Below are 27,366 nucleotides of genomic sequence, written 5' to 3' on the forward strand. Positions count from 1 at the left end.
TATGTTGTGTTTTAACTGAAAAGATTCTTGGAAAGCTCCCATTGGAATGCGGAACATTAGTAAATATGAAACACTGCATCAAAAAAAAAAAAAACAACAACAACAACTGCTGTCTCAGATGGCAATTAAGGGTCTATTAGCACTCAGTGGGTACCAGTGCTGCCGATCTCTTATAAAATAACCATCAATTTAGCATGCACTTAAATCTCTATGTCTTATTTTATTTACAGATTTTCCACACGATAAGACACACCACCAAAAATAGTCTTTTGTCAAATATTTCTCATACATAAAGCACATCAGACTGAGGCGCAGGGAATTGAGACTAAATAGACTGCATTTAGAACTACCGTAATTGATATGTTGCACTCTTCATATACTTTAGATTTATTAGACGATTAAAGAAAAATCACAAATCATATTATAAAACATGAATCAAACCCAGGTAGTTGTGGTAAGAGCACCGACACTTTACCACTAGACGACCAAATGACAAACACAAGGCATTAGAGGTTATCTCATTATCAATTGTTTTCCTTAAGATGCCAGAAACACTGATTTGCATAGTGCATTCTGTTACGTTAACCAGCTTCTCCACTTCTTCACCTGTGCTTCAAAAACATTGCGGTTTAATATGTATAGGTATGTAAAAGAGCTTGCTTAGTAATTTGTTGAGAGACGTTCTGTTTTTTTTTTCCTTCTCTTACATTTGTTGGTGAAGAAGGAGAGAATGTATAACCAGGTTGCACTCAGCAAATCAGTGTCTCTGGGACCGTGAGTAAAAATAGTGCGATAATGAGGTAAGTTCTGATGCCTTTCCTTGTGTAACTGCACCACTGGTCGTCTAGTGGTAAGGTGTTAGGGTACTCGCAGCCAACTCTGGTTCCTGTTGCATACAATATTATGAGATTTTAATCAGCAATGTGACTTATCAATCATTGCAAAAATACAGTAGTGTACCATAAAATTTAAGATAACGCATATCTATAATTACTCTATGCAATTTCAACCTTATCTACCGTATTCTGCAGTACAGCACTGTGAAAAAGCATTCGTTCCTTTCCTGAATTCTGTGTTTTTTGCATTTCTGTCATTAATAAAGGTTTAAGATCTCAAACCAATTTTAACATCACAGAAAGACAACCCAAGGAAATACAAAATGCAGTTTTAAAATATTGATTCCATTTATCAAGGCACAAAAACAAATCTAGACCTATCTGGCCCCATCTGAAAAAGTATTTGGAGAAACATTGTGTAGACCGATGAGTCAAAAATTTAACTATTTGGAATGTGCATAGCTTTTTATTTCTGCCGTAAAAATGGCACAGTATTTGACAAAAAGAACATGATGCCAACAGTGAGGGATGGTAGTGGCAGTGTGATGGTCTGGGGCTGCTTTGCTGCCTCAGGACCAGGACAATTTGCTGTCGTTGACGCAATAATAATCTCAAGTTCTTTTGGATCATGCAACAGGACAACGATCCGAATCAGACCAGCAAGTCCACCTCTGAATGGCTCAAAAAATAAAACAAAATGAAGGTTCCACAGTGTCCATGTCAAAGTCCGGATATAAATCCAACTGAGATGCATTGGTGTGACCTTAACTCATTACCAATTATCGTAAACGTTTGATTTCTGTTATCGCTGCCAAAAGTGGCCCAAATTAATATTGTGTTCAGGGATCAATTACTTTTTCACATCAGGCTAGATAAGTTTTGACTTTTTTGGGTGCATTAATAAATGGAATTTGCGTTCATAAACTGCATTTTGTAATTCCTTGGGTTGTATCTTTTTTATATTTAAGTTGTTTTGATGATCTGAAACCTTAGTGAAATATACATATGCAAAAACACTCAAATCACGTAGGGGGAAAATACATTTTCACAGCACTGTATATAAGGCACACTTTAAAATTTCTGGCCAAGGTGCGCCTTATAGCCCGGAAAATACAAGGCCTGAAAATACTGTAAAATGTGATTTGAAGAGTTTTGGAAAAGCGACTGCTTAAACCTGACCTGATAAGTTCCTGTGATGTTCTGTTCTCTTCTGAGGAGCGCGGACTTTCACATAGGCTGTGTAGTGACCACTGCGCATTGAGCCACTGTGTTCTACAATGCCATACAGACTGTAAAGGAGGCGGTCACCATGCCCCGGGTTCTTCTGAGGTTGAGGAAAAACAAATGACAGTAAGAAAAACAAGAAAAGTGTGGTGCTTAATGCCAATGGTCCTATTTTTAAACATATTTCTACCTTGCATGACGCCAAACAAAATGGTGCCACATCTAAAACCAGAGGAAAATCGACATGGCGGTTCACCTTTCGTAGAGTCATTCCAGCCTTTAAAAATAAAATGAAAGTAGATAGACATTATACACTGTTCAATGTACATAATATGAAATAGATTTGTGATACTTTAAAATATACACACACTGTATTTTCAGCAGTTAATGGCGCACCAGAATTTATAAGTCGCACTGACAATAAAAACTATTTTGTCTTTTTTTTTTGCATATATCAGGCGCACTGGACAATAAGGCTCACGGAATTGAAACTACAGTAAGAGCAACCATATTTATACACATTTTACACACTAGTGGTGTATGTTAGTGCGATAACTGATCAATCGAAAATAATCGCTGACCAAAATTGCAAAACATTCTAAGCAACAAGAATAGAACCCCTTGTCAAAACCATACTACTATACAGAGGGCATACAAAAAGGCATTGGACCTTATCTCACCGTCACATTATTTTTACTCACGATGCCAATGTAGAGTATATAACGTTTGGTCAGAATCTAGAACATGTTGCAATGTCAGAAAATGATCAAACAATGTCAAAACTTGTGAGGTGAATATTGTGCTTGAAGTCAATCACATAGATATGTTATCTGACTGATATTGCTGGAATGTGAGGTTGGGGACGTGGTCGTTGGCTTCATTTGCGCATCAAAGGTTGCTGTGACCACTCCACCACAGGGTATAGAAAATGTCAAAACGGTAAAAAGAATACACCTGAAGTGTGTGTAGCCATCCTTCAGAATAACTAAGCAAGGTTTTTCATCCGTTTTCCTGACATAATGATCTAAAAACGTATATGGTGCTCCAAAAAAGAGATACGAGTTTTGAAAAGAATAAACTCAGCTCTTTAATTCAGTTGGTCAATAAATTGTTTGTTAGAATAATTTATTTACCACGCATATTCGTCACACCAGGAAAATTTTTTAGAGAATGGATAAAACAGAAAATTGTCCTGAAAGATAAATGAACGGCAAAAAAGGATCACAGAGGAAAAAATCATTGGCGTAGTTGATGTACACGTGTACATTTATTTTTATCTTTCAAAACGACTTTCTGTTTTCTCTGTTTTCTAAATAGTGCTATGAGGAGATTAAATCCAAAGCCTTTTTGTAAGTCCTCTGTATTGTATTTTGTGGTATGTAAGGGAAATCTAGTAATAAGGTGCACTTTCAGATTTCTGGTCAATTTAGGGTCTTTGGGTGCGCCTAAAGGTCCAGAAATTAAGGTATATCAAAATAAAGTGGACAAACCTGGTGGAAGCGTTTCAAATGCAATGTGAGGACAGGAGGGAGTGAGGAAATAAGCATTTGTTTCCTTGCACAGGTGTAGACCTTATCCACTTTTTTATCTAGAGCATAAAAGCAAACACCCCAAAAAGTGAGGATCAAGGTAAGAAATTATTTCAGCTGATTTTTTTTTTTTTGCTAAAAAACATTTAAAAATATTTAAAAGGTAAAAGTAACATGTAACCTGTTGAGCTGCTCTTCCGAGTGGGCTTCTGTCTGCGTTCAGTGCAGCTCTCGCAAAGTAACCTGTTGTTACCCATTAGCAGTTCCACAGAGGTAAACTGGTGGAGACATGACTGAATGGAGCACTCCTTTGAGTTGGGATTATAATTTTGGGAGAGCGCTCGGAAAGCCCGCTGACGGTAATGATGGTGGATCTTATCTTGGTACTTGTTTCCCTCTGCTTCGTCTAAAGAACCTTGCAAAGGTAGGGAACTGTCACCTGAACAAATACCAAGGCTGACTTTCGACAAACAGCTTACAAGTGGCTCGATAGTGTCGCCTTGCTTGGAAGAGGAAAATGACGTAGAAACGGATGCGCCAGATGAATTTACAGCCGACGTGGGGTAGTACTGGACATGAGTTAAGCAGGTCAACTCGTTTTCGGAGGCTTCACTGTCAGCATCATTACTGCTGTCCTGAAGACCATTGCCTCTCTCACTACTGTCTGAGAGGCTTCCACAAGGGGTTATCTTTTGCGCAGAGACACAACGGTCGGGTCCACTCGTAATTTCCTCTACTTCGGGTTGTTCCACACTGCAATCCGCCCACTTGCCATCGGCAGAACTGGAAGTCTTCCGTGAATGTTTCTGTAAGAAAAACAATAAGGTTAGTTCTCTAGATAGAAAACAATGTCAGTTCTTAATGTACGCACTAGAAAACTTCTGCATTAAACAGGTATGGAATTTTTTCTAATATATTCACCTTAAAAGGTGAGGTGCATCATTTGAGGTGTCTTTAAAAAGTAGAAAGTTAAATATTTCTTCTATTAGGTATGTGTTAACAATTTTCAATTGAGTTCGAAGAGCCCTTATGCTTTTTTCTCCTGACGTGCTTATCTGTTTTCATCGAACTTTTTACCACGCTGTTTGCGGCAGAACATGTCACGTGTTTTTTTTTTTCCCGTTTCATTTTGATAGCTTAGCAAACTTACAACAATCATGGAAAATGTTGAAAATTAAAAGAGGCCTGCTTTGAGTACATTTTACTTTACTTTAACGAGCAAAAGTGACCCAAAAAAAAAGATTTCATAAAAAGAACGGCAAATGCCTTATTTTTGGGAGGAGGTAATTCATAACTGCCCACGCCTAATTCCAACTAGCCTTGTAAAATCAGGTATCAGGATTCTGGCAACTATCCAATTGCCAGAACATAACCACAATTATCCAAAATTTCATCAGGTAACCCTTCAATAATTTACCAGATCAATACATGTTTGGTTCGGCAATCCAGTCTCCGTGTTGCATTTATTTATGATGCAAATCCTTCATAAGGCATCATTTTTGTGCTCACACATCCTGTCCAACAGCCTAATTTGGTGTTAATCTTCCATCAGTCTCTGGTCTGTCAACTTACACGTAATTGCATGTGCAACATGAACATGCTGACAGAGGCGGCAATAATGACAAAAAATGCTGAATTCTGTACACCTCCTTTAACAAGAGTATCAAACAATACCATTCATTGATATGACATTCACTTATAAATATCAAAGTAGGAGAACATTTAGAAGGAGAAAATATTTGGAGGTAAAGTACTACATGAATCATTAACAAAAAATAACGATGAGTGCCATTGATAACACATAGGCATCAGGGGCCACCTGGGCATAGTATGCTACCTTTAGGCATGCATTTCTAATGAATAAAATAGGCAAAAAAGCACCTTGGCTATCTGCTGCAAAACCAACATATATTCTACTGCAGTAAACTAAAACCAAAATCGAAAAGGTTATAAAAAACGTTTTTCCCTCGCCGTGAAAGCTTAGGGTCCTAGCTTTTATCTTGTAGTTTCAGTGTTCATATCATCCACAAAAAAATGTTAGGGTCTTAAAAAATAAGTCCAAATGCTCAAATGTAGCTGGCACTTGTAATCCTTTTTTGGGGGGAAAATGGCTGTCAGAGTTGTAATAGTCAACAATTCAGGACATTTTGAGATAAGAGATGATAATACTTTATTCGTCCCACAATGGGGAAATTTCTTTTGTTACAGCAGTAAGACAGTGAATGATGAATAACAGCTAGAATATGAACAGTATCAACATGTATTTAGAAATAAAAAGAATAAAAACCAGAATATTTCCAATGGCAGGTGTGCAAAATAGTAAAAGTGGCCAGTAATGTGCAAATATGCAAAGTTGTAGAGGGTGTGCAGTCGGGAGCACTGCTTATTATATAGTCTGACGGCTGCAGGAAAGAAGAACGGAGAGGAACCACTCCTTCACACACTTGGGGTGAAGCAGCCTGTCACTGAAGGAGCTCTCCAGAGCAGATACGGTGTCCTGCAGGGGATTGGAGATGTTTCTAGTCGTGGATGACAGCTTAGCCATCATCCTCCTCTCCCCTACTACCTCCACTGATTCAAGATTACATCCCAGGACAGAGCTAGCCTTCTTGATCAGACTGTCCAGTCTTTTTCTGTCAGCCATCGAAATGCTGCTCCCACAGCAGACCACTCTGTAGAAGCTGGCTTATGCCACCACGATGTCATACAAGTTCTTCAGGAGTGCCCCATGCACTCCAAAAGACCTCAGCCTCCGAAGCAGCTCTGCCCTTTTTTTGTACAGAGCAGTTGTGTTATGGGTCCAGTCCAGTTTATCATTCAGGTAAACGAGCAAGTAATTGGAGGATGTCACCCTCTCGATATCCGTTCCCTGAATGTTCACCATTGTTGGGGGGTGTAGTTTTTGTTTGCGGAAGTCCACCACCAGTTCTTTTGCTACTTTCATTCTTTTAATTTGAATCTTGTAATAAAATCATCAGTGACTCACCTGCCCATTTAGTTTCCTTGTGGTCATGCGGTCCGAGTTTGTAGTGGAAAGGACAACGGTCTTGGCATCCTGCTCCCGAATTCCCTTTGTTGGCCTGACACTGTTAGATGGTTTTGATGCCTGCATGGTGAAAAACATAATTGGTACAAAGTTTTGATTCGTCAGCCCTAAAAAATATATTGATGGCAATAGACTTCAATAATATTTTTAGTAGGCTGGCAATAAATGGGTTTTAAAATATCAATCATTAATATCCACTGAGCTCTTAAAATTTTCAAAATCTTACCCTTTCCTCGATGATGGGCAAAGAAATGTCTATAAAAGCTTCCTTAACTGTCGAAATCTGAAAGACAAATCAGTATGTGGACCAATGTTACAAAAATCGGCAAAACGTAAAATTGCTCCCCCCCAAAAACTAATACAGTATGAATGGTTCATCACGTTTTCCAGGCCACACTTACATGTTCGCACTCTTCACACATAATGGTGTTGGTCAGCTCACCAACAAATATCCGGTCGACAAAGTTCATCTTAACACCTTCCTTCCCAAATGCTGGTGAGATGAGACAATGTTTAATTAATTTAACACTATCGATGAAAGATTATAAATGACAATTTGGTTAATATGCCACATGGAACCCAGACAACCAGCTATTGGAGATCTCAACCTTTCAAAATCAAAATTCTCAGATTTACGTCATCTGCAAGTATGGTTTGGAGATTTACTTGGGAGGCAAGCATGGAAATAGGTATGATCTTGGCATTTGAGGGGACATAGCACTTTTTCTTAAGTGATCACATAATTTTGGCGAGGGCAAAACAATGATTGCTCAATATACGTGGGGACACATCCCCTCCGTCACAGAAATATAAAATATGTTTATAAAGTCTTGTTTAACAAAGATTCCAAAATACAGCCTTTAATTTGTTACCAGAAATCAACTCTCCTTCTTCTGAGCCCCCAAAAATTAAATGTTGATTTTTTTTTTCCTGGGCTTGGTCCTGAAATTTAAGTTAATTGGTTGGGCTCAGGCTGGATTTCTTATGCCTTATCTACAGTGGAGGCATCTTGTATCTACTTAGTGAAAGCATTTCCCCATAAGGCCACAAGATGTCACAATGACACCTGTCCAGCTAGATTGGTACAGCATTATAAACCTTTAACTTGGCGCCTTGTTTCCTCATTTGCCGTCTTCTCGGTGGGATTGTTGAAAGCCCTTAGGATCCCTGCTTTGACCCTCTGTAAAAAAAAAAATCTTTAAAAATGTAAAATACACATTTGTCCATCAAAATCCCAAGGGGAATTCAGTTTGCGTTTCTTAACAATCTGTTAATTACACCCATTACAAAAACATCATCTTCCTTCCAAAAGGCCTGACAGGTTCGTTTCATATAAACATCATTAGAAAAATATTTTTTGTCCTTGTCGGAAACTGTTAAGCGAGGGCTCTTCTTATTATCCAAAATGTGTGTGGCTGTTGTATGTGTGCGTGTATGCATGTTTGTGTGTGAAAACTCTTTAACGGGGCTCTCTGATTAAAGGTGACATGGTCAGTGAGTTGTTGGTGAAAGAGCTGTGAAGGGGCACAGCCACAGTAAAGCACCAATCAATACATAATTGGCCATGGTCTGTGTCTGTATTTGAGACCAGTCACCCCCATTGTCCCAGGACCCACGCACTGGACCGGCTATTTAGGTCAAAAAACCTTGTTAATCCTAGTCCAGCCAGGCGATCGCCCCACTCAGTCAGCACAGTGAGACAGACTGAAGCTCTACTAATTAATTACCAGTATCCCCCCACCCTTCCTCAACAAAATAACAGCATGCACTGTCCCAGAAGGGTAAGGAAAGGGTGGGTTTGCCGGGGGGTGAAAGGTTGCTGGTAAAAGGGTGTAGGAGTGGAAACCAAAATAAGATGGGGCGAAGAAGGACAGTCCATGCCCTGAGAGAGTAATAACTACCATCTCAGTTAATTGCTGATAATTGACTGAGGCCAGATTAGCATATTTTGCTCCCTGATACTAATAGCCAATGAACACAAACACTTAGGGCCTCTAAAAGGATGGTCACACCCATGTCCTTCTCGGATTGAGCTACACACACACACGGCAACATGAATTAATAAAGAAACAATGTGTGAGTGGAGTACATCTAAGTTTGATTTATAAGTACAAAAGCCACCAAAAACACATGGATTACTCATTTCTGAAAAAAGGTCTATTTTTTACCCTGAGCAATAAAATTACCTTCAAATTCAGGTTATTTTTTTTCAAATGCACAAAATTAGCTTGTGCCACTGTATTTGTGAACACGCCTGGATGATTAAATGCATTTGATTACACGTATAAAGGCTGAACCTCATCCTCTATGTGTCCTTGATTAAATTGGAAAATGGCTGATGAGCGTGTGTGCGTGTGTAGGGAGGGGGGTGATGGGTGACCCTCAAGCACAATGGGGCAGCCCCTGAGTTCATTCAGCAGCTGTGGGTTTCCCAAGATCACACAATGATGTTGGTTATGCCACTTGCAAGTCCCTCAAGTGGCACAACTGCAAATGTTCACAAGTTTGAATAGGAGCCCAGACTGAGGAGCCTGCGGCTGGCCACTAAACACACCCGCTTACTTCCCCCGCTAGGTTCACATAGCCACTGGTGGGGCAACAGGGACATCTCAGCCTGCTGAAGAGCAGCTTTGGGTCATCTACAGGACTATCTCAGAAAATTAGAATATTGTGATAAAGTTCTTTATTTTCTGTAATGCAATTAAAAAAACAAAAATGTCATACATTCTGGATTCATTACACATCAACTGAACTATTTCAAGCCTTTTATTATTTGAATATTGCTGATTTTGGCTTACAGCTGAAAAAAACTCAAAAATCCTATCTCAAAATATTAGAATACTTCCTCAGACCAAGTAAAAAAATAATTTTATAACAGCAAAACTAAATCAAACATTTGAAAATGTCCATTGATGCACTCAGTACTTGGTTGGGAATCCTTTTGCACGGATTACTGCATCAATCCGGCGTGGCATGGAGGCAATCAGCCTGTGGCATTGCTGAGGTGTTATTGGTGCCCAGGATGCTTCGATAGCGGCCTTCAGCTCATTTGCATTTTTAGGTCTGGTGTCGTTCATCTTCTTCTTAACTATACCCCACAAATTCTCGATGGGGTTCAGGTCAGGGGAATTAGCAGGCCAATCAAGGACAGTGATGCCATGGTCAGTGCACCAGTTACTGGTGGTTTTGGCACTGTGGGCAGGTGCCAGATCATGCTGGAAAATGAAATCCTCATCTCCATAGAGCTTTTCAGCAGATGGAAGCATGTAGTGCTCTAAAATCTCTTGGTACACAGTTGCATTTACTCTGGACTTGATGAAACACAGTGGACCAACACCAGCAGCTGACATGGCTCCCCAAACCATTGCTGACTGTGGGAACTTCACACTGGATTTCAAGCAACTTGGATTTTGCTCCTCTCCAGCCTTTCTCCAGACTCTGGCGCCTTGACTTCCAAATGAAATGCAAAACTTGCTTTCGTCTGAAAAGAGGACTTTGGACCACTCTGCAACTGTCCAGTGCTTCTTCTCCATAGCCCAAGTCAGACGCTTCTTCCGTTGTCTTGAGTTCAGAAGTGGCTTGACCATGGGAATACGGCTATTGTAGCCCATTTCCCGGACACGTCTGTGAACTGTGGCTTTTGATACCTGGACTCCAGCTTCAGCCCACTGTCTTTGAAGCTCCCCCAAATTCTGGAAGCGGCTCTTCTTCACAATTTTGTTAAGGCTGCGGTCATCTCTCTGGGTTGTGCAGCGTTTCCGGCCACATTTTTCCCTTCCAACAGACTTTTTGTGGATATGCTTTGAAACTGCACTCTGTGAACAGCCTGCTCTTTGAGAAATTTCTTTTTGTGTCTTACCCTCCTGATGGAGGGTATCAATGATGGTCCTCTGGACAGCAGTCAGATCAGCAGTCTTCCCCATACTTGTGATTTAGTTTACTGAACCAAGCTGAGTGTTTTTAAGGCTCAGGAAACCCTCGCAAGGTGTTTCGAGTTAATTAGATGATTCAGGTGATTAGTTGAATAGCCTACTTGTATACTTTTTCATGATATTCTAATATTTTGAGATAGGATTTTTGAGTTTTCTTAAGCTGTAAGCCAAATTCAGCAATATTAAAATAATAAAAGGCTTGAAATAGTTCAGTTGATGTGTAATGAATCCAGAATGTATGACATTTTTGTTTTTTAATTGCATTACAGAAAATAAAGAACTTTATCACAATATTCTAATTTTCTGAGACAGTCCTGTATACAGTGCTGGTCAAAATAATAGCAGTCCAACGTGGCTAACCAGAATAGCTCAGCTTAAAGTATATTTTTTATTGTTACATGGCAGACAAGTTACTAGTAGGTGCAATAGATTCTCAGAAAAAAAAACAACCTCAACATTCATAATTATCGTTCTCCGAAGGCTGTGCAATTGGACAAAAAGTTCAAAGGGGGTGTGTTAAAAAAAAATAGCAGTGTCTGCTGTTGACTATACAAACTCCCCCCAAAAATGTAGGATTCAGCAATCCTAGTATTTAGTTGCATGACCAGTTAATTACAACTGCTTCGCGTCTATGCGGCATATAATCGACCAACATTTGGCACCTTTCAGTTGTCAATTCACTACAAGATTGCTTAACAACGTTCCACAATTCCTTTACATTTAGTGGTTTTGCTTCACAAACAGCACTTTTGATATCACCCCACAAGTTCTCGATTGGATTGAGATCTGGAGATTGGGCAGGCCACTCTATAACATTAATTTTATTGGTTTGGAACCAAGACTAAGCTCGTCTACTGGTGTGTCCGGGGTCATTATCTTGTTGAAAAACCCATTTCAAGGGCATGTCCTTGAACTGATCCATGATCCCTTGTATGCGAGATATGGGCCCAACACCAGAGTAGGAAAAACATGCCCAGACCATAATACTTGCACTACCATGATTCACTGTTTTCAATGTGTATTAAGGTTTGAATTCAGAGTTTGGGGCTCGTCTCACACATGGTCTCCGACCCCTGGACCCAAAAAGCACAATTTTACTTTAATCAGTCCACAAAATGTTCCTCCATTTTTCTTTAGCCCAGTTGATTTGTCTATTCTTTGGCAAATTGTAACCTCTTCGGCACATGCCTTTTTTTAAACAGAGGGTCTTTGCGTATGATTTTAGGAAATTAATTTGCTTCACACCGACGTCTTCTGTCACAGCACTTACAGGTAACGGAAGACTGTGTTTCATTGTCCTGGAGCTGATCATTGGCTGAGCCTTTCCCATTTTGGTTATCTGCGGTCCATTTTGATAATTGTCTTCCATTTTCTTCTACGTGTCTGTTTTTTTCTACCCATTTTGAGGCATTGGAGGTCATTTTAGCTGAATAGTCAACACATTTTTGCACCCCTTATGGGTTCTTCCCTCTCTAATCAACTTTCTAACAGAAGAACGCCGTTCTTAAGAGCAGTGTCTTCAGTGATCCACTTTCCTCAAATGCATGTTCAACCTGTGCTGGCCTTTTCGTCCTTAAACAGGCACCACTCAATTCACAATTGTTTTTTTCTTCCCCAAAATTGTTGAACTCAGAGATTGGTTGCCACGCACCTATTTTTTTAACACACCCCTTTGAACCATTTGTATAATTGCACAGCCTTTGCGGCATGAATGCTGGGTCTTATTTGTTTTCTGAGAATCTACTGCAACTACTGGTAACTTGTCTTGCATGAAACAATAAAAATGTACTAAAAACAGGGACATTCTGGTTAGTCACATTGCACTGCTATTATTTTGAACAGCAGTGTAATTATATTTTGAACCCCTAATGCCCCCAATAAGCAGGTTGGCGCCTTGTATGGCTGCACGGCCGCTATTGATGTGTGAGTGAGTGTGAATGGGTAAATGTGAAGCACATTGTAAAGCGCTTTGGGAAGTCTTCATTGACTTGAAAAGCACTATATAAATGCAGATCATTTCATTTCATATGCACAAAAATTTGGATTATGAATGTGGTAACGTAAAACGAATAAGACCGTATTCACTTTTCATACGCAAATTCGGGTTATTGCCTACATGTAAGAACAGTCATTCACTGAGGCTTTTCTTCAATTAAACAAATGTAAATAGTATATTAAATACGGCCTCATGCAAACTTCAGACCATTGTGAAGAAAGGGGGTTACTCACTTTAGTTTCCTCTACACGTATTGAATCCAGCAAATAGTGAAGAAGCTCCTGGCTGTCTTGTTGTTGATACCCCTTGAAGCGTGAAGACCTAAATACGCACAAAAAAAAACACAATGAGATTCTGGAATTGTTTTTATACATATTATGTGGAACAACGGAAAGTCCAACTTCAAAACAGCTCTACGTCGTTTCATCTATTTAATTTCACCAAGTCAGAACCCAATCTCAGACACCTCAAAACACAAAAACGGAGATGTATAGTTTTGTCTTGTGCTCAAATGGTTAATGGTTGGGGAGCAGTGATACTGGACGCTGCTATCTGGGAACAGTGATGGTGATGCGCACTTGGTCGTTTGTTTTCAGGAGCTTAATTGTTGCTGCGAGTAGCTAGTGTGTCATTTATGTGGAAGAGAGAGAGCCTCTGAAAGTTGATGATCTTTTAAACAGACCCATTGTGAAACTTTATTGATGGGATGGGCTTCAAAAGTACCTTGATGCTTCTCCCCCGCGAGCTTGAATCTCCTCCGAAATCATACCCTACAACTTTTAAAAAAGGTACAATGTAGAAACCAAAGGGGGGCAATTCCCTGTTAGTTCCACCTAACATGATGCACCCAAGATTAAGGCATTATGCAATTAGAAATCACGGTGATGCAGGCGTAAAATCATGGGGGCATCGTTACTTGAAGAATCCCAGGAACATGAGTCAATCCGTTGTTTGACATTCGGTCTGAAGTAAAGAAGTAGCACTTGTATTTCAGGCTGCAGATTTGCTACTGTACACAACTTACACTGCACCTCACCTCCATGATATTCTAGTATGCTAATCACAATGGGGATCTAAGCTAGGCCTTATACCAAAGCACGGGTACTTATGACTGTGAATGGACCCAAAACTAAACATTTGAACAATATTAAAATAATAATCAGCAGTCTAGATACTTGACAGACAGGTGTTTTAGCAGGACAAATATTTAATCAAAGGCTTTGTGGTATCTGTACTTTTTGTCAGTATTGGTGACTAGTTAAAAGTTGAGTTAACATAATATTTGTCTGAGGAAATGTGGTATCAGCCCTTCCCATTTAAAATGTACAACTACTTAGGCGAAAAACAGTGTATGAGTAGTTACTGTGTTCAGCTATCAGCCTACCGGTGTTGAATTTATGTTTTTCCCATGCTTTTTCTCTTTGTACTCCTGTTTCCCCACGTCCCAAAACAATGCATGGCAAGTGGATTGGTTTGTCCAAATTCTCCCTTGGTGTGAGTGCATGTGTGAATAGTTGTCTGTCTTTGTGTGCCAATTGGCATGGAACCAGTCCAGAATGTCCCCTACCCTAAATCACCTGGGATGGGCACCAGCACCCCAGCAAATGAAAGGATGGATATGTGAATGAATTAATTTGTGAACAGATGAACTACTTTTGGCATACCATATTTAGGATGCATGTTGATTATTTTTTTTTAATGCTGGACACCAGGGTTGGGCATGTTACTTTAAAAAAGTAATTAGTTATCGGTACTAACTACTTCTTCCGGAAAGTAACGATATTTAAACGCAGATATTTAAAACAGCATTATTGTATGCGATGTACAGTATATGAAGAGGAAAAGGCTGTTTTTGCTTTCGTCCTTTGGCTGTCCACAGGGAACAGATGTGGGAAATGGGGACAGATGTCATGGGCAGATGCGCAGCAAAGGACAGAGCCAAAGCAACCTGTTGGCTTGAAATAGCCACATTACCACAGGACAGATTAGCTTCATGGGCATGACACAAAGTGAGAAGAAACACTTTCAGAGAATAACTGTACAAGGTTGGGTAGGGTTTGTGGGTAAATTATCATGGTGAAGTAATCCCGAATGCCTGACAGTCCTATTTGTATGATGCCTTCTTGGAGCGCCAACAACCTGCCCTTTGCACAGGTCACTAGTAGGAGGTCTAGAGTTGCCTTAGGTCTACTGCCCCCACCCTTTAATGCAGAAATTATAATAGTCCCTACTCACAAGAGAAAGGCGGGTGGAGGGTAAAACTAGGTGGAGGGCACATATGTCATTTATTTGCAAGACGTTATACGAAATAGACTGCCAGAAAATGTTCACCTCTTGTTTTATTATCCTTCTTTCTAATGAGTGTACTCACACCGGAAGAATGACGATTACTAGCGAGACATAGTGAGAAAGGGGAAACACAATGTTAAAAAAGGAGGGAAAATACAAGTTAAAATGCTTGGACTTAGTGGGAACGAGGAGGTCTGGAAGCTTGTCCCAGTGGAGGGAAGCAGAAGGGCCCTGTAGCGTTGATCTCAATCTGGCCAATGCAAACAGCTGCGGTGCTAACGCAATTAATAAACGGATGAGTTAGTACCAGACACAAGGCCACACAAGCTTATACCCTGAACATACACGTATAAGCAACATGCACCCGTAAATAAACTAAATAACCTTAACATGAAGACATAAACTCTCAATTTTGGAGATGCAACATCAAATTGCTAAGTTTCCTGTTATTTAAACATATACTTACAAACACAACTGTAGATCAAAAAGCAGTTGTCAAAATAAGATGACAAGGAAACAGTTTTGACCAGGCCTCTAAACTTGTTGAAAAAGCACACATGCCAATTTCTGCATTAATTAAAAAAAACTGAACATGTTTCTGGTGAACATGTTTCTGGTCATAGCCAACTGTACTGATAAATGCTTATTGGGAGAGCAATGTTAAAATGTTTTGTTGAAAAATAGTTTCAGTGGCAAAAAGTAAAAAAAAAAAAAAAAATCACGTCCCGTAAAAGGATCATATCTTTTGAAAAAGAACTGAACAAATACTGTGGAGAGTCATTTTCCCAAAAATGTGGTTAGAAGTTCCAAACTAGGTGTGATCAGGTTTTTATCCATCGATCCATTATCTGCACTGCTTATCCTCATCTCAGCTGTCTTCGGGCAGTGGGCAGGGGACACCCTGAACTGGTTGCCAGCCAGTTGCAGGGCACAAAGGGACAATTTGCTCGCTCATTTACACCTAGGGACAATTTGGACCGGCCAATTAACCTGCTATGCATGTTTTTGGAATGTGGGAGGAAACCAAAGTGCCCGGAGGAAACCCACGCAAGCACAGGGAGAACATGCAAACTCCACACTGGAGGTCCGATCTCATGACCTCAGAACTGTGCCGCACACGCGCTTACCACTGCGCCGCAGTGCTGCCTATCCGGTTTTTACTTGACCTCAAAAGAATCGGCACCTGACGAGAGGCAAGATCGGGTTCTAAGATACCCAGCCCGACCTGGGCCTGTGGGTATTAAACAAGACCCTGTCCAATTAACTTGATTTGAGGGACTGAGCCTACAGAAAACCTAAATGTTCATATATTATTTGAGAGCTCTAAGGAGAAGGAGTGGTGATTTTGGCTGACTCTGCTGGCGTGCGAGGAGCACTAACACGTGCTGCGCTGCGCAAGGGGGACGGAATCCTTCACGTGGATCCCCCACAGTGATAAAAACATTGTAGTGAAATCAAAGATTTTCTCATTAAAGCGCTGGTTACTTGTCTTCATCTACGCATGCAAAAGATGAATTCTCACAGCAAACTGGGGAGGAAAATCCAGACCATGGAAATGCAATGCTAGGCATCAGCCATAAAGCCCATGTAACAAACAAAAAAGTGTGCGACACTGGACCCGACAAATAACTGTTAAAATTGGTCAAATTGAAAACCTTCCATTTCTCCAAAGTTTTATACATAAAAAACAAGTAAAATCGGTAAACCATCAGCAGTTGAGCTGTACAAAGTTGCGGTTAAGGAATCCAAGAAACATAATCTTGAAATTCAACTTTATTCCTTTTGTGTTTGAGTAGCGTAGCGTAAAGATCAACACATCATAGCAGCCGAAAAACATGGAAAGTATTCAATGGAGGGAAAGTGAGGTTTCTGATTAAATTACTATTTGGGGGGACAATTATGTTTAGCCTCTGATAGTACAATAAATCAAATTGCTAGAAACGCTACTGCATCAGCATCCATGAGTACTTCCGCGAACAATGCATTGCGTGTGATGTCACAAACAAAAGAAGATGAAAAGTCACAGGAGATCGCATATGAGTCGCATGTAACAAAAACATCGGATTTCACCCCACAATCGGAATTGAGCATTAAACTCCAGACTGTAAACGGCAGCCTCGTTGTATCCTCAGCTACTCCCAACGCTTTACATCACACAAAGGGCGCAAGATAGGGCGCACTGCACAATAGGGCGCCGGCACAATTAAAAGAAAATTTGAGACTTTTATGTGTGCCTTTTAGTTGTCAAAATACAGTACTTTGTTTTTCTGCTACTTGTAGATGCTATTTGCTGTATCCTAAAACTACTCCACTTTTATTTTAAGTAGTTTTATTTTAAGAACAGTATTTTTAGCAGCAAGTAATCTTTTAATGTATTTCCGCAGCGTAGTATGTTGAGCTAAAACACGGCATGGCACTGGAACGAGCATCAAGTCTCTGAATTCATCTGGCCATTTTTAAAACATGCATATTAGAGAAAATATTTATCTTTTAAAACATTTAATTTGAAATTAATAATGCTTATAATATTTTTGTTGTAAGTATTGAAGTATGATGGTGATTGTTGCGCATGTCCTGAAAAAAGAAAGGACTATATTCAAGCAAGCCCTTTTGGAAGATTGGAACACAAGTATGCAAATCCATTGCTTATTGGTTACGCACCAAATAATGTAGAACAACCACAACATTAGAACCTATTGATTTAAAAAGTTGAAAAATGCGGCATACCAGACCACAACAAACACAAGCACAATGTCTTTGTTTGAAATACATGTAAGAAGAAATAGATTAGCCAAACATAAAATTAGTTACATTTGAATGCATGCAGGTGGTAGCAATGCTTACTGTCTGAATGCACTCGGGCCGCTCAAAAGCTTTGGGCTGAAATGGTACCAGGTGACATCGCAAGGTAAGACCACAAACGCGTGCATGCGTCTGCACGGACGAGAACAAATGCACACACGCTTGGCTTGATAATAACTCGATACCAGAATAAATTTCAAAGCTGCACAGGTTTTGTATCTAGTCACCCAGCATCAAATATCCTGGTCACCCACCTGCACTTAAGCGCAATACCAAACGCCAGCAATGTTGCACCATGTTCAAAGATGGAGCCACCATAGATATTACAGTATTTTTTAGACAAATCCAAATCTGAAGAGACCAAATCATTTGCTTATTAAAATAAACACTGTACAACATTATCACAAAACTTTCAGGGGATTCTTTTTCTGCTTTGTGAATACAAGAAACAAATCATTTATAACTACAGAGTACACGGGAAGAAGCGGCAGCAAACAAAAAACAACTAGCCGCAGCCAGAAAAATGATTGTGGCACAAGACCCAACAGACTTGTACGCATTTACTGATGGCTGCATGTCAATGGTATGAAGAATGGAGCCACAGGAGTAGCGGTATTCCAAGGCAAGTCTCTGATCCACTCCTGGCACGCAATCAAAGGGGCCTTTAGCAGCTCCCATGAAGACAAGAAGACTGCACTAAACGCAGCCATCAACTGGCTTGGACAGAATGATGACTGGTCCTCAGCTTCCACCATTACAAAATATACATCCCTACTTCCATCTCTTTGACAAAATCTTAATAGCCTAAACCCTGTCATCCTCAAAATACACTCCAAACTTGCGGTCTTCCCCCACACTGAAAGGATCCGATTAACATGGGTCCTTGGCAATGTTCCCTAGTAGCTTATATGGATCTGAGCAATCACACAAAGTCTGTGAGCGTCGCTTGGAATAATGGTGAGCAACATCAATCCTGCTTGTGGCAACCAAATCATTATCAAATATGTGCAAAGCCTGAGATCAAATCAAGTTACATTATACTGGTTTTTCAGCAACACTAGTTACTTTTTCAAATTTGACTGACTTGACGAAGGTAATATTACATTAGATTTCTATTTTAAAAAAGAATGAGGCATAGAATAAGCTAACTAAAGAAAACATGATAAATAGATGAAAATAATACTGCTCCAAACTCATCAAACACCCAACACAGGGAGACCCTGAGGTTCTTAAGAGTTCTGGCCTAGGAGACGGTGACAACTCCCCTATCAGAAAAAGTAGAGGCAGAACTCTTAATTAACTCGCTGAAGACCTGAAAGTCTCCAGGAATCGACAAAATCCCCTCAGAACTCATACTAATGGTGGTGAGCAAACTAGACATCTTGACAAAGATTTGCAGAAAGGTCTGGCAAACAGGACAGTGGCCATCTGTATAGACAAGATTGCTAGCAATTATGCTACCAAAGAAAGGAAACCTTCAGAACCATCAGTCTCATCAGCCATGCAAGTAAAATTATGCTAGAGGTCCTACTGAACGGACTGAAACCACATGCTGAAAGCTTCCAAGCCAAAGAACAGGCAGGTTTCAGGAAGAGAAGGAGCACCACAGAACAGACTTTTAATTTGCGCATCCTGAGTGAGAAGTTTCAACAACACCAGAAAAAAACTATCACTTTTTTGTTGATTTCAAGAAGGCATTTGACAGAGTATCGCAAGCCGCTTTATGGGTCACCATGCGGAAGTACAACATGGGCCAGAATCTAGTTCCGCCAACTGAACAACTGTATGCCAAAGCCAACAGTGCGTTACTGATCAATGGTACCATTGGAGCGTGGTTTGAAACCACAGTCGGTGTGAGCAAGGCTGCATTCTCTCTCCAACTCAATTCAACATTTTCCTGGAGAGGATCACTAAGCGCTGGACCAACATGAAGGTACAATCGGTATCGGGGGACACAACATCACTAACCTCTGTTTTGCTGATGATATTACTGGATTGGCAGGAGACATCACCAATGCAGAAATAGTTTTTAAGCTCTCCCCTTGACAATTGAAATGTTCTGTGACTGGTTTGGCTTGATTTTCATGTTAACCCATTTGATATTTCTTAGTTTACCAAGTAGCCACATTCTTCATGCTTGCAGTAGTGGTCAGTGCCGCAGCATGACATTGAGCACAGGAATGGTTTAAGAGAGATTGCAATACGGATGACAAAAAGTAAATTTGAAAAAATTAGTCAAAGCAGGAAAATGATCCTTAATTTTAATTATATTAATGGCTCCAAAACATTGTGTGTTGTCCATCACAGACAGAAGAATCTGAACTAGTCCATTAAAGCTTAGAACTTTGAGTTTCTAAATGCCAATTTTCAGTAAAGGCTTATGCAATTTTTGTTTTTGTTAGACAAATTTGAGTTAGTATTTTTGCGTTCTTTTAGTGGTTTCAGTCAACATTGGTGAAAAGTGAAATCGTAAATAGTTAAAAAAATATTGTATTTGGATGTTTTATTATAGCACTGAAGAGTTAATATTTCATATTTTTATTTTACTTTGTAGTTAGATTTTCAGGGATTCAATGTGGCTTGACTTCAAATTCGCTTAGTATAAAAAAAGTTTAATTTGGTTAAAAGTTCTCTGTAGGGTGAAAAAATAAAGGCTAGTATAAAAGTATAACACATGTTTCATTCATTCAATTCGTGCATAATGTTACATTATTATTAGTAGTAAAGCATTAACAAAAACTCAAGAGCGGTTTGGGAGCTCTCTAAAAAGAACCGTAATTCTTATCACTAATAGGTTGTGCTTTATTATAACAGTCCTGTAAAACTTATACTGTTTCCCTATATTCTATACGTTTTTTAATCATTTCAAAATATGTAAGCCACATAACAATTTTTCTATGTGAAAAAAAAAATCCAATGAGGAGGGCATGGTCCCGGACGCCGCCGGACCCACCCAAGACTGTTCCCACCCAAAGGTGTTTCACAAAATTCCGTGGGAAACACTAAAGTGGCACCATTGTGAATAGATTTTGCTAATGCACTTCACTCACATGCACCCACACGAGTGGGAATCACACCATTTCCACTTTTTCGCCCGCTTTGAGACTGGGAGGTCGGTGGTTCGCGCCCCGGCCGAGTCATTCCTAAGACTTAAAAAGTGGTCGGCGGCGCCCTCTGTTGGCTGCGGCTGCATCGGCTCGCTACAACGGGTCAGGTGCAATCGACATTTCGTTCTGTGTACATTGTTACACAGAATGACAATACAAGGAAATTATTATTATTATTATTATTATTTTTCCCAGTTTCAATGAAACATTGAGTTTCAATCTCAATCGATGTAACTGTTGGCGCATACGTACTCACATGCATTCACGAAAGCTGCAACTGTAAAATACAAGATCTTGGGAGTCCATTACGGGTCAAATATATGATGGAGTCTGGACCTAAAAATGTTGTTTTTTTTAAAATAACCTGACTTTAAAGTTATTATTGAACAATATGGGACAAAGTAAGAAGGTTTTATAAACATGGTTTCATAACCAAAACCATTTGGATAAATTCATAACCGTATTGTGTTATTCAGAGGCAGTGGCTAACAGTGATTCTTAAACTCCAAAAAATCTTTGCTAAAATGTATGGATTAGTTTGCGAATACCCAATGGCCTGCACACATAGTGACTTGGATGAGAAAATACATGGTGGATGTCATTTTCTTCAAGAGAATACTGCAACAATGGCTTAACACATGCAAATAAAAATAAAATGTATGTTTCACGTGGTGAGCTTGCGACGAAAGATCATCAGCATTCAAAGTTAACCAAGGTAAAAGGATAAAATATGAGCCTATTAGGAAATACATTTCGGTCCATTCAGATTTTCCTGGGCCAAACAAGTTCTGGCTTTGCAACTGATACAGACAACATTAACATTAACTCAATGGTGGCAGTCAAGCACACCACTTTGTGTTCGGTTGAAAGTAACATCAGGAAAAAAAGCATAGAAGTCTAAGTCATGATTAGTCACTAATTTTATGACACATATTCATCCTTTTTATGAATAATATTATGCACGCAATGGTATGAGGCCATCCAACAATACATCCCATGGGCCAAAATAATTTTTGCATGTCACCGAGGCCATTACACTTGTTAAACTACTGTATGCCCAGCAATCCTCAGCAACCCTTCTACTTCCTTTTAAGTACATTGCCAAAAAATGTAATTCTCTTCAAAACAAATAAAAGCATTTACATTTATTTAGAAAATGGTAAAATAAGAGTGCCTTACTTTTGGCAGAGCTGATTAAAGAGGATTTTGGGGTTAATTGGACTCTTTCCTGGTTCTTTCATATTCTGGAAGAAAAGGATCATTGCTGCTGTCAATGGCTCTGGACTGGGCAGCATTACTAGTAAAGGGGCCTGCAGAAAATGAAAAATGAATAAAGAACATTATAACAATATTTTTGCAATTATGGCATAACAAAGTCTTTAAAATATTTATTTTTTTGTGGCAAGTCTAAAACAAACAAAAACATTTTTAGTAATTTCCCGATTAATTTTTTAAAGACAAATCCTAAAGTTAAGAAAAAGCATTACCAGATTAGTCTCTTCTGGAGGGCAAATCCTTAGTTTATCACCTTTCTCTTTCACTTGTTGGATGAGGTCAATGAGCATATGTGTTTGAGATAAATTCTGCAAATAGAAAGATATTTTGAATTTGTTTATATTGCATGATTATTTCCATCCAATACGGTACAAAGGCATGCTGCAATATTTGATAAATCAATTAAATCAGTCAGTATATAAGAACAAAATCAGTCATTTTGACGGCCTCCACAAATTAAAGACAGTTAAATTTAAGACAGTTGTGCTTTTCCTGTCTGTATGCCACACACGCTGTATGGATAACAAAAACCTCTCACTGACTATTTTTCTCAGCACCTGATTGAAATCAGACCGTCTTCTCATTATGTAAAACCATGTAATGGGCACTGAAATCCAATTGTGGTCATAGTTTGTATGATTTAAATGGTTGGGTTATTGCACAACTTATAAAAACACAAATAAAGCAATGGAAAACACTTTTGAAGAAAGGAGGAAATAAACATGGTACCTGGTTGATTGGGGTAACATCATTTTAATCATTTTTATTTAATGTCAAAAGTTGAAAGAGGGAATGACATTTCTTTACTCACAAATGCCTTGTAACAGTAATCCATTGTGAAAACGTGAGTGCTGCTCACTGTTGGTGAGGAATTACTTCTATGGTTGGAATCAATCGGTACTATTTCCAGTGCTTACGTTAGGTAAAACCATGTACACTAGCACAAAAATACGCTTATGGTCTTGGTCTGACTGCAAGTAGTCCAATTGAAATAGTTGGGTTAGTCTTTTCATTTTTGGATTACTCACGCAAGTATACCCAATCAAATGGTGCAACTGCTTCTGTGCAATACAATGCTCGGTCTTTTTCTTTATCCGGAAGATTTTTCTTTTGTCTTTGTCAGTGCTGCAAAAAATGTTGGACTTGTAATAGAAATACATGATATGCGCTAACTGCGGCAAACTCGCCTCATGTGTATTGGTTGATTTTTCTGAGAGCTTCCCATTGGCTTTATTTTTTTCACGGCAACGATTCTAAATATGTATCCATGCATTTATAGTCTAAATATATGCTTCTGGTAAGCAGTAGCAAGAAGTTAGTGAGCACAACTTCTAAAAATACCATACGCAGCAATAACATACAGGGAGCAAACAGACATGGTAATTTATTGATCATGGTGAGTGACATGGATAAAATAAGCTTTTGCTTGTGTTAAATGTGGAAACGTCTACATATTAATCATTATTTTTTTTACTTACAACTGATGGTACATTTAAGATATACATAATTGCAATACAAACATTTCTTTAAAATGGCCATCCTAAATGTAATACAATTTTAGAACAATTGAGTCAATTTCTCGTGTGTTGCTTTAAAATGAAGGAAGAGTCTTGGTTAGGAGTAGTCGGCGTCCCATAAGAGAGCGAAGTATTCCTTTGCTTTCAATAGATTTGTTTGGTCACATCTTCGCAATGAAGACAGTTGCTATGGAAAATGGCACAATGGAGCTGGCATTGTGCATGCGGACACAGCTCATCCTCTAACAATTACATGTTTTCACCCAAAAGATTGCAGTTTTCAAGGAGACAATACAAAAGAAAAAGAGTGTGAAAGAAAGAGGGAATAGCATTCGCACCCACTCGAATTTCAATCATAGAGGAAGGTCCTAGGGGTGATTAACAAAATGGCGGAAAAAACAGGTTTATTGTGAAAGAGGCATGTCAGTTTGCAGTGACCATGACACAACTAGAGAGAGACAGGGGAGCTCTATGTTCGAATTGAATTGTGATCATGCTCTGTACCAACTGAAAGCCACTCATCTGTGGGCAGGTAAACATGTCCAAGTTTGCATTGCATATGTTTCAAAGTGAAGTCTGTTTACAGACAAACTCATTGTCAGGGTTTGTGGATGGTTACACATCCAGTATTGTGAAGGCCTATCTAGAAATCACGTCAAGGGAAAAAGAGGGCCAGAAATATACTCTCCAAGCAGTTTTTCAATATCAGAAAAAAAAACACTTTTCCCCCTTTGCCTGATAGTCTTACCAAACAAAACTCAACTGCCAAAATGATGTGCAGAGCTGCCAGTTAAAATGAAAATCAAAGGGTGAAAGGTCATTTTAAACACTGGTCACACATTTGGATTAATCAGAAAATCCCAGAAATAAAATAATACACAGTTGCAATGCTACTGAGGGCTTTTTTTCCTCTTTTCGCTTGGCTTCCTCTAAGCAGGACCCAGGAGGCGTGGAGCATGACGGCTTGAGTGTGTCCCTCAGGAAAAACAGCCCGACTCATGTGGCATTCGGTCTTTGCAATGTGATGCCAGGGGAGGCAAGTGTGACCCGAATAAATGGGGTTTTACTCCTTTCCATTTATTTCTTGGATGGGCAAGTGCTTTTTACTGCACTAGGCTATGGCACATCCACAGCAGCAGGTGGCAGTGACACACTCATTGCAGAAGGATTACAATATAAACAAATTAAGTTATTCAAAAAGGGAATTTGTATTTTTTTGCTAACGTACCATATTCATTCGAGTATAATGCACATTTTTCACATTCAAAAATAACTCAATAAATGGGTGTGCGTTATACACGAGGTTTAAGTGTATCGCTGACCACGATCACAAAACACTAGATGCAAAGGAAATCAAACCGAGGTCGTGGCTGTGAGAGTGCCGAATCCTAACCACTAAACCACCAGTGATATAGATGACGTATATATAAGCCATTAGGTTTTATCTAATCACAACATTATTTTTAGTCACGGCACCAGAGATGAATGTAAGGTAATAGACAAAGTCGTCCTGAAAGATACTGTATAAATAAACGGAAAAAGAGCACCAAGACAGAAACAACCCTTTGGTGCTTCTGGTGATGAATTTGTCACCTACAATGCTTGGAATAGAATAGAATTTATTGTCATTGTATCATGTGATATGCAAAATGAAATGAACATGCGTCTCTGAAAATGAGAATTTAACCCCTTAAAGTTCCTGTAATTGGACTACAATCTCTAAAATCCCAATCTAAAATGCACCCAAACTTAACTGAATGCTGTTCTTGAAAATGGACTGTTTGGGTCTCTTTTGAAATGTGAGACTCCGAGGTTTTGTCCCAAACTAAAATAATCACTGCAAGTGCTACTAACATCGAGGATCCTGAGTTGGAACACATAAAACGAGGTGGTTATTATCGCCTGAATTTTTTTCTCGCAACTAAATGCCTGCAAATGAGTGAAGTATGGACATTTTAGCTAGAAAACAAGTTAGACAATAGCAATAGTATTTTACACATTTTTCAAAGGGTAGGTTTAGGCATCTTTTCCAAAAGTGGCTATTTAGAAACAACCAGTTTTCAACACATATCTTTGCAAATGTGTATTTTACTTTGGCCAATTTTTTAGACATTGTTAAAGAGTTTAAAATGTTTAAAATCTCTTTCCAGAAGTCAATCAATGATTGTGGAAACTTGCCCGTAGAAATAGTGCGTACAAATGAATCACTAGTGGGGTTACGCACACTTATTCCAGGGTCTAATTTGAATACAATAGGGACATCTAAATATCGATGTATTCAAAATTTAATTGGCTAACTGATGTGTTAATTATTATTTGAATCAGTCACTATTGGCTAAAGTTATTTGGAGGTAAAGAAGGTGGGTCCTTTACAGCAATACAAGACTGTCTAGGCCAATGCGGGTTGTGGGCTGTAAAACAAAGCCTGCAATTGGCTGAAAAAGATGTCAATCACAAGTTCAGATGCCAATGGCCTATAGAAAAATTAAGAATTAGGGGGCTAAACAGAAGACCAACAACATTATCGTGTGTTTTGGTGGAAATATTGTACATGGTTGGATTCATTTGACACTGCAGCTGTAAGGAGGCCATGGTTGCGTACGAGCTCATTAGCTCAGGACCTAGAGCGCTAGTCATGGGATCAAGAGATCGCAGGTTCGAATCCCGGCTCCTCCGTGTTACATGTCGAAGTGTCCTTGGGTAAGACACTGAACCCCTAATGCCCCCAATAAGCAGGTTGGCAACCTTGCATGGCTGCTATTGGTGTGTGAGTGTGAGTGAATGGGTAAACGTGAAGCACATTGTGAAGCGCTTTGGGAAGTCTTCATTGACTTGAAAAGCGCTATATAAATGCAGATAATTTCATTTCATTTCATACTACTCATGAATTTTATGGGTGCAAAGCGACGTTTTTGGTGAGCTATGCCAGATTTATAGTTTTTGGGTATCTTGTTTCAGACTGATCGTCATGCTTCTTTGATGAGTACATATCTTGGATCCCAAGAGTTTAAGCTTTCCAATCATATGTGGCATGACGTATTTCAGTGACTGGTCACATTGTTCAGACACGTATTTGCTTCTCAACAGTCCGACAGCTCGCAGTGGGACCCTCAGAATGTTGAAGAGATAACTAAATAGTGTGATAATGAGATAAAATCCAATGCATTTTCGGATTTAATCTGTATTACTGATGGTCCAGTAGTTACAAATTGGTGCTCGGACCACCGCAACCCGGCTTTGATTCCTGTTGCATCCAACCACAAACTTTGAGCTGAGAAAAAGTGATTTGATACAGATTTTTTAAATTAGGGGTGCCCGTAATACATGAGTGTGTATTTTGCAAGAATAAATATGGTAACCATATATGCAATGTTAAGAAATTTACTATTTTTATACACACATAAAATAAGCCTAGTGGAAAGCGAGAAAGAAGGTGATTCTCTCTGGTCAGAGGGTATGAAATTCAAAAGCTCGTTTTATAATTTTTAACATTGTCAATATTTCATATTAGTATTGGAAATATTATGCATAAATCATCTAAATTAGTTTTTTGCACAACAAATTAAGAACAGTACTAACCTGCATCACAGCATTAAAGAAGCAGGTGTTGCCAAGATTGTTGATGCCTTTGACAGGAACCGAAGCACTGTTGATGATTGAGGTTTTGCTTTTTGAGAAATCAGTATAGTCAGGTGTTTCTTCTCTCAATGTTTTGATCTTAGGAGATGCTGCTCGAAAATTAGAACACACACACAACAATTATATCCATAAAATAGTAATACAGTTTATTGCTTAACCTGAGCTTCGACATTA

General features: G+C 39.2%; 1 protein-coding gene across 1 annotated transcript in view; it reads right to left on the reverse strand.

The window, feature by feature from the left end:
* The window catches only part of usp45 (ubiquitin specific peptidase 45), a 45,066-nt gene that overhangs the window by 2,040 nt on the left and 15,660 nt on the right, over window positions 1–27,366 (reverse strand). The window contains exons 6-17 of the mRNA XM_088326452.1: window positions 27,133–27,281; window positions 22,249–22,344; window positions 21,941–22,071; window positions 12,797–12,884; window positions 7,734–7,815; window positions 7,037–7,128; window positions 6,862–6,918; window positions 6,576–6,695; window positions 3,771–4,395; window positions 3,551–3,648; window positions 2,251–2,337; window positions 2,016–2,160 (exon numbers count right to left, since the gene is read on the reverse strand). Coding sequence (XP_088182578.1) covers window positions 2,016–2,160; window positions 2,251–2,337; window positions 3,551–3,648; window positions 3,771–4,395; window positions 6,576–6,695; window positions 6,862–6,918; window positions 7,037–7,128; window positions 7,734–7,815; window positions 12,797–12,884; window positions 21,941–22,071; window positions 22,249–22,344; window positions 27,133–27,281 — 1,770 coding nt within the window. The remainder of the gene's footprint in view (window positions 1–2,015; window positions 2,161–2,250; window positions 2,338–3,550; window positions 3,649–3,770; window positions 4,396–6,575; window positions 6,696–6,861; window positions 6,919–7,036; window positions 7,129–7,733; window positions 7,816–12,796; window positions 12,885–21,940; window positions 22,072–22,248; window positions 22,345–27,132; window positions 27,282–27,366) is intronic.

This window comes from Urocampus carinirostris, chromosome 2 (genome assembly GCF_059441175.1).
Source record: "Urocampus carinirostris isolate Australia breed hairy pipefish chromosome 2, RoL_Ucar_1.0, whole genome shotgun sequence".
NCBI lineage: Eukaryota > Metazoa > Chordata > Actinopteri > Syngnathiformes > Syngnathidae > Urocampus > Urocampus carinirostris.